This window comes from Trachypithecus francoisi, unplaced genomic scaffold (genome assembly GCF_009764315.1).
Source record: "Trachypithecus francoisi isolate TF-2019V2 unplaced genomic scaffold, Tfra_2.0 Lachesis_group2, whole genome shotgun sequence".
Lineage (NCBI taxonomy): Eukaryota > Metazoa > Chordata > Mammalia > Primates > Cercopithecidae > Trachypithecus > Trachypithecus francoisi.
This window is the reverse complement of record NW_022681465.1, coordinates 159,415,329-159,427,877: the sequence shown is the minus strand read 5'-3', so window position 1 is coordinate 159,427,877 and position 12,549 is coordinate 159,415,329. Positions and strand designations below refer to the sequence as shown.

Genomic DNA, 12,549 nt, shown 5'->3' with positions numbered 1-12,549 from the left:
CAGGCTGGAGTGCAGTGGCCGGATCTCAGCTCACTGCAAGCTCCACCTCCTGGGTTTACACCATTCTCCTGCCTCAGCCCCCCGAGTAGCTGGGACTACAGGCGCCCGCCACCTCGCCCGGCTAGTTTTTTTTGCATTTTTTAGTAGAGACGGGGTTTCACTGTGTTAGCCAGAATGGTCTCAATCTCCTGACCTCGTGATCCGGCCGTCTCGGCCTCCCAAAGTGCTGGGATTACAGGCTCGAGCCACCGTGCCCGGCCAGCATTATTGTTAATCCTTTAACAAACCTATGAAATAAGTACTGCTATTAAGATAAAATGAAAAAGCAGTCTCAAGGAGGTTGAGTAACTTGCCTAAGTTCAAACAGGTTTTAAGTGGCATTCCTGGAATTTGAGTTTTAAATTCAGAATTGCCAGACTTCAAAAGCCAAGTTACTTTCTTAACCTTTACTCTGCCTCTCATCCACATGTCTTTTTTTTATTTTAAGAGATGAAGTCTTGCTATGTTGCCCAGGTTGATCTTAAACTCCTAGGCTCAAGTGATTCTCCCGCCTCAGCCTCCTGAGTAGCTGGGACCGTAGGCATGTACAACTGCACCTGGCTATATGTTTCTGCCTCCTATCAATATAGCCCTTTATGAAAGAGCTATGACTCTCTCTCAACTGCCTCCCATCCAGCCCTATCTTTAATAAAACGAACATACATTTTTCCATAATAAAACACCATAAACAAGTGGAATTTATTCCAGGAATGCATGGATGTTTCAACATTAGAAACCCCAATAATATATAATTTTACTTTACCTAACAATTTACCCAATAATATAAAATGTTTTATATTTATATAAAAAATATAAAATTTTTAAATATATAATTGTACTTTGAAATGGCTTTCTGAATATTATGTTGTACTGTAACATTACTAGGATAGCTTTCCCTCTGTTTTATTTATTTATTTGTTTGAGACAGCGTCTCACTCTGTTGCCTAGGCTGGAGTGCAGTAGTGCAATCATGGCTCACTGTGGCTTCAACCTCCTGGGCTCAAGCAATCCTCCAGCCAGCCTCCCAAAGTGTTGGAATAATAGGCCGTGAGCCACCATGCCTGGCTGCCTCTATGTTTTATAAATAGACCCATAAGGACCTACATTCAGATATGCTTTTCAGAGGATTTCTGAAAATAAGTTTCCAAATATTTAAACACAGTTTTCTTATATAAAAACTATGTGTAATATTGGTTTTCCAGATCTAATTTTTTCTTTAGTTGATAGTATAAAAAACAGCGTATTTCCTAACTAAATTACAGATTGTTCTCTAAAAAACTCAAATGTCACTGCCTAACTTGGGAACGGTCAAGACTAACAAGTATTAACTTCAATAACTGTTAAGTGTCAAGAGCTATTGAAATCAAAGTGGTAAGGCCCTATTCTGTATTTTGTTGAAAACAACAGAGTACCAAATGACTACATTTGATCCAACAAATATTTCCTCATTACCCAGCAAGTTAAGCACCGGATAAAACACAAAACAAGACACAAATCTCTGCTTTCAAGAAGCTGACAAACTTCTTGAAGAAACTCCCTTATGTGTGATAGAAGCATACACAGTGATTTTTACCTATGAGATAGCAGAATCCAAAAGAGGAGAGCTCACTTACTTAAGAGCCAAAAAAAAAAAAAAAAAAGCAATAGCAGGTTTCAAGAAGCAAGCACAGAGGCCTCAAATCCTACAGTTAAAGGATGGGAAATAGAGAAAAAACATGAGCAGGCAGATGGAGAACTGGAGCAATAAAGCTGGCCAATGTAAGAGTCAAGGTCCTAAGCACCTTGTGCTAACACTAAACTACTACAGAAGGAGCTTGTTCAGCTAGAGAAAAAGCTTTCTGTGTATTTAAATTTAAGAAGTTGTTAATTAAAATAATCTCAATTAAAAATTTTTTAATTTTACCAGTTAATAAATATAAGAGCTTTAAGGAGTCTTATTTTTCAATTCTCAAACCTTTGCTTACTAAATAATAGGTATTTTCTGATTTGAGTAAATTTGCTTCTGATCAGAACAGTTTAGAAAGCAAATGACCTGGTAAACAAATTGAGGGTGAGAGACTATTAAAGTACAGCCTTCAACAAACTCCTTTGATCCAAATCTCCATCTATAAATGTGAAGAATACTTCCCCCTACATTGTGAGTATCCTAGGAATAATAATTAGAAATAATTTCAGTGCTAACTTAGCTAAAGATTTCTTTTTCTATTTCATGAATCAAAGCCAAATGATTGCTTTGTCACTTTACATAATATAACTAGTTTGTAAAGTATAATTCTGAGAAACTAAAAGCCTATTTCAAACAATATACAAGAACTCAATCTTAGCAACTAAAACCATTTAGTTCTTATTTTAAAAAGTTCCATAACCAATTTTTCCAATTACTGGTTTCTATCTTTTTTTTTTTTTTTTAATTCTAAAGCTCTTTTACAGACAGGGTCTTACCACATTGCCCAGGCTGGACTCAAATTCCTCAAGTGATCCTTCCATTTTAGCCTCCCAAATAGCTGGGACTACAGGTATGAGCCACAGTACCCAGGGGTTTTTATTTCAATGGACCAGCTGACTTACTGCCTTCACAGTCTTACATCACTGTATTCATTTATTAGGATTATTACATATAGAGGGTAAAAGGCATAGGCCTATGTATTTATTAATATGTTACAATAATTTCAAAGCACAGTGTCACCGTGGAAAAGTCACATGGCAAGTTGAGTGATTTTCAAAAGCCCCAGGCCCCCGACACTTTACCTTAACCTCCTTGGAGCTACTGGAAGTCTTCCCTTCGGTCTTCTTCTGCTTCGATGTAGAGGAACTATTTCTGCTGCTGCCACTAGTCTCCTTGTTGTTGTTACTGCTTGACTTTAAGGAAGAAGACTGACTAATAGTCCTCTTCCGAGAGCCATGCTCTGTTTTTGGATCTTTTGAAGGAACAGGCCCAGCAGGAGAAGGCAATAAATCCTTTTCTTTTGCAGCACTCTGCTTAGATGACCTGCCAAACCAAACGAATGCCCTCATTTCTCCACACAGTAATACAAGGGTAGCTGATTTTTCCATTTCTCTTTGTCTGCTTTCAAGACAAATCTGTTTTTCCCCATTTGATTACTAGGACACAAGATTTCTATAAAACAAAATAAGACTGTAAATTCCATGAGGGTAGGCATCTTCTCTGTTTTTATTCCTGTGGTTGTATATCCAGGGCCAAAAACACGACCTACCACTCAGTAGTACTCAATAAATATTGGCTGAATGAATGAACAAAATGATGAATAGTGAATGAAGAGATGACCACTTTTAAGTTGGCAACCAGTCTCTTGGAAATTACAGGTAAGTTTGCCATCTAACCAGAAAGTGGCATAGCTTTACTTTAATTCTCCCCCGATACTCACCCCTACCACAATAAAAAATGAAGAAAGGAAGAATTAATTAAATTTTAAATGTTTTCCATTCCTATTAGCTAAAAGCGAAAGCTCCCACTATTTGGCATATGTTATGTGTGTGCATTTATATAACACTCGCTTACTAAAAGGAACACTTAGAGCATGTTAGAAAGTACCCAGTATCAAATGATACACATATATTAACAACATTAGCATGCAACATGTTTTGGGGACGTACTCTCTGTTGCTGGATGGTTTATGGCCTGCTGAATTCTTGTCCTCTGTTTTGGGTTTCTTGCTCTCGCTGGCTCGGCTATCATCTTCATTCTAGATGAAAAATAGAAACCGTGGTCTGATTTTTATTCAACTAACTTCAGCTTCCAGCACTAGCTACCCACAAAGAGTTTATCCCTTATTAGGCATCAGAAAGATAAAACAGAAGTACAATAATTCATTTAAATAATATTCAAGAAGATTAGGTTTTAAGGCTGAGGTCTCCTATTTTAGATATACAGAACCCAAAGACTGAAACAGATTTCCTACAGTCTCTAAGATGGCATCTTTTCAATGTAATGATTTGGGGGGTGGTATCTGTGAAATTATAATTAAGATATAATTTACATAACATGAAATTCACTCTTCAGAAGTACACAATTCCATAACATTTGGTATATTCAGAGTTGTACAACCATCACCACAATGAATTTTAGTTTTATTTATTTATTTATCTGTCGCCCAGGCTGGAGTACAGTGGCATGATCTCAGCTCACTGCAACCTCTACCTCCCGGGTTCAAGCGATTCTTCTGCCTAAGCCTCCTGGCTAATTTTTTTTTTTTTTTTTTCAGTAGAGACGGGGTTTCATCGTGTTAGCCAGGATGGTCTCAATCTCCTGACCTCATTATCCGCCCATCTCGGCCTCCCAAAGTGCTGGGATTACAGGTTTGAGCCACTGCACCCGGCTTAATGAATTTTAAAATATGTTCGTTATCCTGAAAACACACTCCATACCCATCTCTTCCTCCCCCAGACACTGACAATCACACTTCATCTTTATAGATTTGCCTATTCTAGACATTTCAGGAAAATGGTATCATTCAATATATGTGGCCTTTGTGGTTCCTTTCATTTAGTGTAACATTTTTAAGGTTCATCTATGTTGTAGCGTGGATCAGTACTGCATTCTCATTTATGGCTGAACAGTATTCACTGCATAGAATTTATTCATTTCGTTGACTCATTCATCAGGTGATGGCCATTTGGGTTGTTTCCACTTTTTGGCTAATACGAATAATGCTACTATGAACATTCAAGTACAAGTTTTTGTGTGGACATATGTTTTCATTTCTCTTGGATATATACCTAGGAGTACAATTGCAGGTCAAAAGGTAATTCTATGTTTAACTTTTTCAGTAACTACCAAACTATGTTCCAAAGCAGTGGTATCATTTCCATTTTCATCAGGACCGTATCAAAGTTCCAACTTTTTCACAACTTTGCCAACAATTTTTATGGTCCCTACTTTTGATTATAGCCCAGCCTAGTGACTGAAAAAACTTTTTGATGGAAAACACAAGTGGTGGGCCCATCCACTGCCATGTTACTTTTCTAAGTGAATCTAAGTTTTCCTTTTGTTTCAAATATCAGGGCACAAGAATGTAAATATTCTACCATAACAAAAGAATCTGTTCCCCTAAACAAACGATTAAAGACAGACAAATGAAAACATGAGAAAAAGAAATCTACATCCTTTATTACCCTTAACTGGGTCTTCTCTTAGTACTACCTGCTTTATCTCCAGGTATTGCCCTTGACACTTTATATTTTAAATGTTTGAATATCTTATAAAAGGGCCAGGTGTGGTGGCTGACACCTGTAATGTCAGTGCTTTGGGAGGCTGAGTGGGAGGACTGCTTGATTCCAGGAGTTTGAGAACAGTTTGGGCAACAGAGCATGACACTATCTCTATAAAAAATTAACCAGGTGTGGGGTCACATGCCTGTAGTCCTAGCTACTTGGGAGGCTGAGGAGGGAGGATCACTTGAACCCGGGAGTTTGAGGTTGCAGTGAGCTATGACTACCATGGCACTCCAGCCTAGGTGACAGAGCAACACCCTGTCTCTAAAAGTAAGAAAAATAAAATAAAATGTTATGAAAAAAGTAATACTTTTTAAGCACAAAAGGACCATTCTTTTTAAATTCCATAAAAAAACCTAGGTTCCTAAAGAGCAGAGTCCATCATACACAAGCTCTTATTCCACATAATTCTATGAATTAAATCCCACAGTCAAGTCCAGCAATCTGAGGCTGTGGGCTACAGGGGCCAGTGGCCCTAAACAGCTTACTAGTCCAGCAAAACATCCCTGTACAATGATAATGGAAACTCATTAGGTATAGTAAGGAGAGCAGTAAGCACTGGTTTTCTAAAAATTCAAATAATGTGGACAATTTCAATTTTTAAAGATTCAAAAAAGAAGTGAGTTATTATTCTAATTTGTCTGAATATATATCATCTGTACATGGCACTGTGGTTTTATGAAAAGGAGAGAGGAAAATATCTCACACCATTTTAAGAAAGTGCTCTACTCTCCCTGTAGTATATGTGATTTTCAGGTCAAATGGAGTGGTGTTTGTGTTCCAAGTTTACTTGGTAAGGCCATTCTGGTACCTATCTGTTCAGCTACTCAAACTTAACTTCTAGTCTTTCACAATCATACACATGTATCAGGGGAAATTATAGTTACTCTTTGATACAGACTACTTAAAACTTTACGTTCTCCTGAAAATTCCCCACTAGAGCTGAAAAGATCAGGCTGTTTTTCCCACCGAGTCTCTATATTTGTAGTGATTCAGATCACTTCATTGTATGATTATTATCCTCCAATCATAGACATGTGTGAATTTTCACATTTCCTCCGTCTAAGAAAAGCAGACCTTAAATGTACAAATTTTGCCTCTATATCCAAAATTATCTTGGAAGTATTTAGGGATGAGAGCTGGCTATGAGCCAGCAATATTTTTAGTTCTGACCTTTGTTAAGGAAGAGAAGCTGGGGCACAGAGGTACACAGTAGATGAGTTATTAAAAGTGTGCCTTGGTCTGGGTATATGACATAAGAGAATGGTAGGGATTATAACAATCCGGGGAGTATCCAAAACTAAAAACACCTACAACCAAAATGTTGAGAATGTTGCAAATGCCTGTTTGCAAGTTGCTGCTCTCTAACCTCTACACTGGTCAGCACATGCTGAAAAGCACTGGCTCATTTCTTATTTCATTAGCAACTATCCTGCTTTAACTGAAGGACACAGGCAGAAACACAGAAATCTTCAAGAGACTGTTCCATAAGTAGCCTCAAGTGGGCCTTGGGTTTACCCACTATTTTCCTCCACAGTTTATGACCTGCCTTGTTACTTTGTGGCTTACTGAGATTTCCACCGCATTTCAGATTCTGATGTTTCAAAACAAACAACAAAAACCCTTCACAAACCTTATGCTTCCTCTTGCCTTTGTTGGAAACTTTTTCTGAGGCTTGTTTCTGAGCCTCTCTCGTGTGCTTTTCTGGCACATTTTTCTTTTCCCCCTTGGGCGGCTCTGTTTCTTTGTAAGGCTTTCCTGGTATTCTAGTCAAAAGATTCAGGTCAATCTTCACAATAAGTGGGTACCTGTCATCAGGCTCACTGAGGGGTGAAAGAAGTTCCTTCTCTTCCATAGGAGAGAACATTCGTTGCCGAAAAAAGCTATCTTCTTCCTCCACTGAGGAGGGCTTAACAGGAGTCCTATTGCTCTCGGGGTACTTAGGAGTTTGTGAGGAAGGAGGAAGGCTCTCGCTTTCATCCGAATCTGAGGATGAGGTATCTGTTTCTATGATTTCCCTTGATTTCTGGGAAGATTTACTTGTTGACTTATATTTCTTTTTCTCTGCTGTAGGTCGAGGGGAAGACTTAGACTCCTTCTTTATATTGGGTTTCCTTGAGCCTTTGGTGGCTGCTTTGTGTCTGCTGGAGGGCATGCTGCTAGCCAAGTCTACAGGGGTTTCACTTTCTATCTTCAGGCCTCCACGAGGCTCTTCAGCAGCTGTCTTCTCAGCCTTTTTGGGTTGTTTTTTGCCTACAGTTCTTCTCTGTGTTGTGCTGTCACTCTGTGCAGGAGATTTCTGCCTCCCACGCCCACTTTCTGATCCCTTTTGGATGGTTTTGGAGTCTCGTCCAGGAGTAGCGGAACTCGTTTCTTTAGGTCCACTTGTATCAGTGTAGCTATTCCCAGTGCCCTGCTCTCGGCCTTCCTTTTTGTAGCCTTGAGATGATGGGATGTTACTGTCCACTGAAGAAGCGGGTGACACTTTATGTGGGTTCACTTTATTCAGCCAATTATCAAGTTGCCATTTGTTTGTTGGCGGGGGTTCAGGCTGAAAAACAGAGAAACATATATGCTTTTTTCCATACTGAAGCGTTCTCCCCCCTTTACAACCTCAAAGAAGAGGAAAAACCACAATGCCTAATGCAACAAAAGCATTTACTTGCCATGGTTCTCTATGAACCAAAGCAAAGGGCTGAGTATTGACTATTAGCTCTTATCATCTGATCATCTGAATAAGAAGATAAGCGGCCAGGCACAGTGGCTCACACCTGTAATCCCAGCACTTTGGGAGGCTGAGGTGGGCGGATCATGAGGTCAGGGGTTTGAGACCAGTCTGACCAACATGGTGAAATCCCGTTTCTACTAAAAATACAAAAATTAGCCAGGTGTGGTGGCACACGCCTGTAATCGCAGCTACTCAGGAGGCTGAGGCAGGAGAATCACTTGAACCCGGGAGGCGGAGGTTGCAGTGAGCCAAAATTGAGCCAATGCACTCCAGCCTGGGTGACAGAGTAAGATTCCGTCTTCAAAAAAAAAAAAAAAAAGATAAGCTTAATGTTATATGTAACCTTTAGATAGCAAATATTCCCATTCAAGAATCCAATTTCAAAGGTGTAATTACAAATGGCCATACAGAATATTTAATTCTAGAAAATAAACAAATGATGCAGGTACAAAGAGAGATTTTCAACTGCAATTTAACAAGCTATACTAAAATTGTATTACATAAGATTCTTTTTATCAACACGTGATGTTCTTTGTAACTACAGAACATCAATTACCATGTTGAGTTATAAAAATAAAAGACCAAACTAAAGGTACACAATATTTTAGTGACCTGTAATATGCCAAGCAGTTCCTAATTTAGACTGAATTTGTTCAAACAACAAGGAATCATCTAGGTTTCCTCCAAGGTACACAGTACAATTTCTTTTTGTCAGAATATGGAACCTTCTTTCCTTCTCCTTTTATATTTGAATCAGGTTTTAAATGGACATCACCAAGGACCCTGAGAGGGCCTATGGGAGGTACCCCCTTCCCTCTGTCTCACCTCAGGAGATGCACTCTGGGATGGCTCATTTGCCTCACTGTCACTGGAACTACTTTCACTCTCTGAGTCAGATCCAGAGCTGCTTTCAGATCCACTGTGGCTACTAGAATCATCCCTGGAGTTATCTGCTCCTTCACTATTATGATGTGAAGGTTCAGAATTACTAAAAGAGATGAAATATACAAATGTCCAAAGTTTATTTTACATTGACAACAGGAAAACATCCAAATCGGACAACCAACTTTCTTTTTTTCTTTTCTTTTTTTTTTTTAGATGGAGTCTTGCTCTGTCGCCCAGGCTGGAGTGCAGTGGCGCGACCTTGGCTCACTGCAACCTCCGCCTCCCAGGTTCAAGCAATTCTTCTGTCTCAGCCTCCCAAGTAGCTGGGACTACAGGCGCCCGCCACCACGCCCGGCTAATTTTTGTATTTTTAGTAGAGACGGGGTTTCACCATATTGGTCAGGCGGGTCTCAAACTTCTGGCCTCAGGTGATCCGCCCACTTCGGCCTCCCAAAGTGCTGGGATTACAGGCGTGAGCCACCACGTCCAGCCACAACTTTCTTTAAAATGTTTACTATGTGTTACATTGCTGTAATTCTATGAATCCAGAACTTCACTGTAAATGAAATGAACAATTCTTTTTAAAAATTTCTGATGTGCTACTTAGGTATTAATACTCACCTTTTAAAAACAGTTTGAGGTATAATACACAAATCACCCACTTTTAAGTGTATAATTCAATGATTTTTAGTTAATTTACAGAGTTGTACAACCACTATCAAAACTGATATTTACTTATAAGGCCACTTATTATATCCCTGCAATGTTATCAGGCTGACCCAACTCTTACCAATAAAACAGAAAAGAAAAGGATGCCCACCTTCCTGGTGTACTCCTCGGCATTGTCTTATCACAATCCTAAAATTAAAACGTAAGAAGAAATCTGTGAATGAATAAACAGTATTCTATTTGCTTAGTGTGAATAATATCTGAACTCTTAACAGAAAAAACTGGCTTCTCTAATGTATGCAACAATGTTTAACACTTACACTGTTTTTACCTAAAGAGTAACTGAACTGCTAGAATTTAAGATCAAAAGCTTTGTTAATAGTTATTATTGTCAATAATCTACTGCTTCACGAGTATGTGTTGATCCATAATAAATGTTGAGGAAAACCCAATTTTTTAAAAAAATAAGAAAAAAATGGAGATTTAAATATAGAGAAGAAAACTACAACATTCCAGTGTCAGAAAGTTTATAAGAAGAAATTTATTTTAAGTAACAAATGCATTATTCAATTATCATTTTTATAAAATACAAATACTATGTGAGACTGGCAAAATAATACAATAGTAGACACACCTGTTCCCCATCACTGTCTTCACTGCTGCTTAGTTTTAAGTCATCTTTTAACATACTAGAGGGAAAAGGCAGAAAGGATTATTATTTTTGGAACAGTTTACATGGTATGCCAGGGTACTAAATATCTACTAAAAATTCTAGAAATAATCACTGTGGTAGCCACAGATTAACCAAAAAACAAAATACTAGTAAGTCTTATTCTATCTGGTTTGGTTCCAAATCTCAAAATTGAGAATGGAGGAATTTAACCATTCCATAAGCTCTATCCTTCCCATGAATAGATCTTTTCTAATTAAACAAAATCTACTTTCTATAAACTCTCATATTCAGTTCTGTAGTCTCTAACTTTTCCCCTAGGTGCACACACACATTCATTATTAAAAATTAACAAAGTCATACCCAACAATCCACTAGAGAGATATAACTCCTAAAAAGAAGGAAGATAAAACGAAAGCATCAAGCAATTCTTCCTTTGCCCCCATGTTCCACAAAGAGAGGTTAGTATAACTGCTGACAACTGGGTAACTGTGAAAACCAGAACAGTTTCCTAAGCCAAAGTTCTAGTTCATAAATGTCTTGCTATGAAACAAAGCACCCTCTGTAGAAATAAATATTATGGGTAAAAATCTTGGCTATATAGCAAAAATGACTATGTAAGTATGTGTATGTATATGTATGTGTGTGTGTGTGTGTGTGTGTGTGTGTGTGTGTGTGTATATATATATATATATATTTTTTTTTTTTGAGACCGAGTCTCGCTCTGTCATGCAGGCTGGAGTGCAGTGGCGCAATCTCGGCTCACTGTAAGCTCTGCCTCCTGGGTTCACGCCATTCTCCTGCCTCAGCCTCCAGAGTAGCTTGGACTACAGGTGCCCGCCACCACGCCCGGCTAATTTTTTGTATTTTTATAGAGACAGGGTTTCACCGTGTCAGCCAGGATGGTCTCGATCTCCTGACCTCGTGATCCACCTGCCTCGGCCTCCCAAAGTGCTGGGATTACAGGCGTGAGTCACTGCACATGGCCGACTATGTATATATTTTTTAAACTCCCAAATTCTGGCCGGGTGCGGTGGCTCACACCTGTAATCCCACTACTTTGGGAGGCTGAGGTGGGTGAATCACCTGAGGTCATGAGTTTGAGACCAGCCAAGCCAACAGGGTGAAACCCTGTCTCTACTAAAAATACAAAAATTAGCCTGGCGTGGTGGTGGGCACCTGTAATCCCAGGTACCTGGGAGGCTGAGGTAGGAGGAGAATCACTTGAACCCAGGAGCTGGAGGTTGCAGGGAGCTGACATCCCATCACTGCACTCTAGCCTAGGTGACAGAGTAAGACTCTGTCTCAAAAAAACAAAACAACAACAAACAAACAAAAAAAAACTCCCAAGTTCCACAATCTCCCTCCATCAAAATTCAAATCAATTTAAACACATACACACAAATACTATAAGCTGACAGTTTCTGGAATTTGTTTTTGAAAGCAAAATTAAAGATGTAAATTTTCTTTTAAAGTCATAAAATCAAAATCATTAAACTTAAAATTTTCTACATAACAGCCCACAAAACATTCCTTGTCTTTTTACATGGGAGGAAAAATTAATACAAAGTTTAGGGAGAACTACAACTAGAAAAATGTCTAATTTCTCATTACCAGTAATTCCATTACCTTTCTTAAAATTTCATGACAATCTCCAATCAGCGAGAAGGAAATCTTCTTTCACTCTAATAACTACTTGTACTTTTCCCCCTCAAAGTTTAACCTACATTTCTATATCTGACCCTAAGTTCAAAATATTACATATTAAATATCACCCTGAAATAAAGTAACTAGATGCTTTTTAAGACTGGCCCAACTAAACAGAACAGGGAAAAAAGAGTTTTCTTTCAGACAGGGGCTTAGTGCATCTATCTCTATGACTGATTTTCCTCTAAGGAAATGTACTTACTCTGAATTCTCTTGGCCCTTATGATTTAACAATGGCAGCTCAATGAACTTGTTTACACGTGTCAGTATGTCAAAGCTTTTACCAGACTGCTCAGAGCCGTGCTCGAGTTTGTTCCCTCACAACCAAAGTAATAGGTATAGATATGGTAAGTACACTTCCGTTCTTTACATATAAATAAGTATGATGAATAGGAATATAGTTTGAATTTTTCAGCAGTGAGGGGGGTGCTTCTTGTGTCCTTGTATTTTCATTCTTAGTTCTTTTATTCAGCTGAAGTGCTACCAGTTTAGGGTCATCACAGTACAGTTTGTGACTGTGGCATGGTAAGCTGACACTGTAGTCACTGCTTCTTTAGAATTTTGTTTTAATCACTGAGTTAACCTGTGGTCTCAGGAATTGAGGAGTTCATTCTTTAAG

The 12,549-nt window shown here is 38.6% G+C and overlaps 1 protein-coding gene across 2 annotated transcripts in view; it reads right to left on the bottom strand.

The window, feature by feature from the left end:
• AFF4 (AF4/FMR2 family member 4) overlaps nucleotides 1–12,549 on the bottom strand; it is a 90,690-nt gene that overhangs the window by 14,625 nt on the left and 63,516 nt on the right. For both annotated transcript variants that reach the window (XM_033181244.1, XM_033181243.1), the window contains 6 exons: nucleotides 10,188–10,242; nucleotides 9,705–9,742; nucleotides 8,825–8,987; nucleotides 6,905–7,822; nucleotides 3,655–3,743; nucleotides 2,788–3,028 (listed from right to left, as the gene is read on the bottom strand). In XM_033181244.1, coding sequence (XP_033037135.1) covers nucleotides 2,788–3,028; nucleotides 3,655–3,743; nucleotides 6,905–7,822; nucleotides 8,825–8,987; nucleotides 9,705–9,742; nucleotides 10,188–10,242 — 1,504 coding nt within the window. The remainder of the gene's footprint in view (nucleotides 1–2,787; nucleotides 3,029–3,654; nucleotides 3,744–6,904; nucleotides 7,823–8,824; nucleotides 8,988–9,704; nucleotides 9,743–10,187; nucleotides 10,243–12,549) is intronic.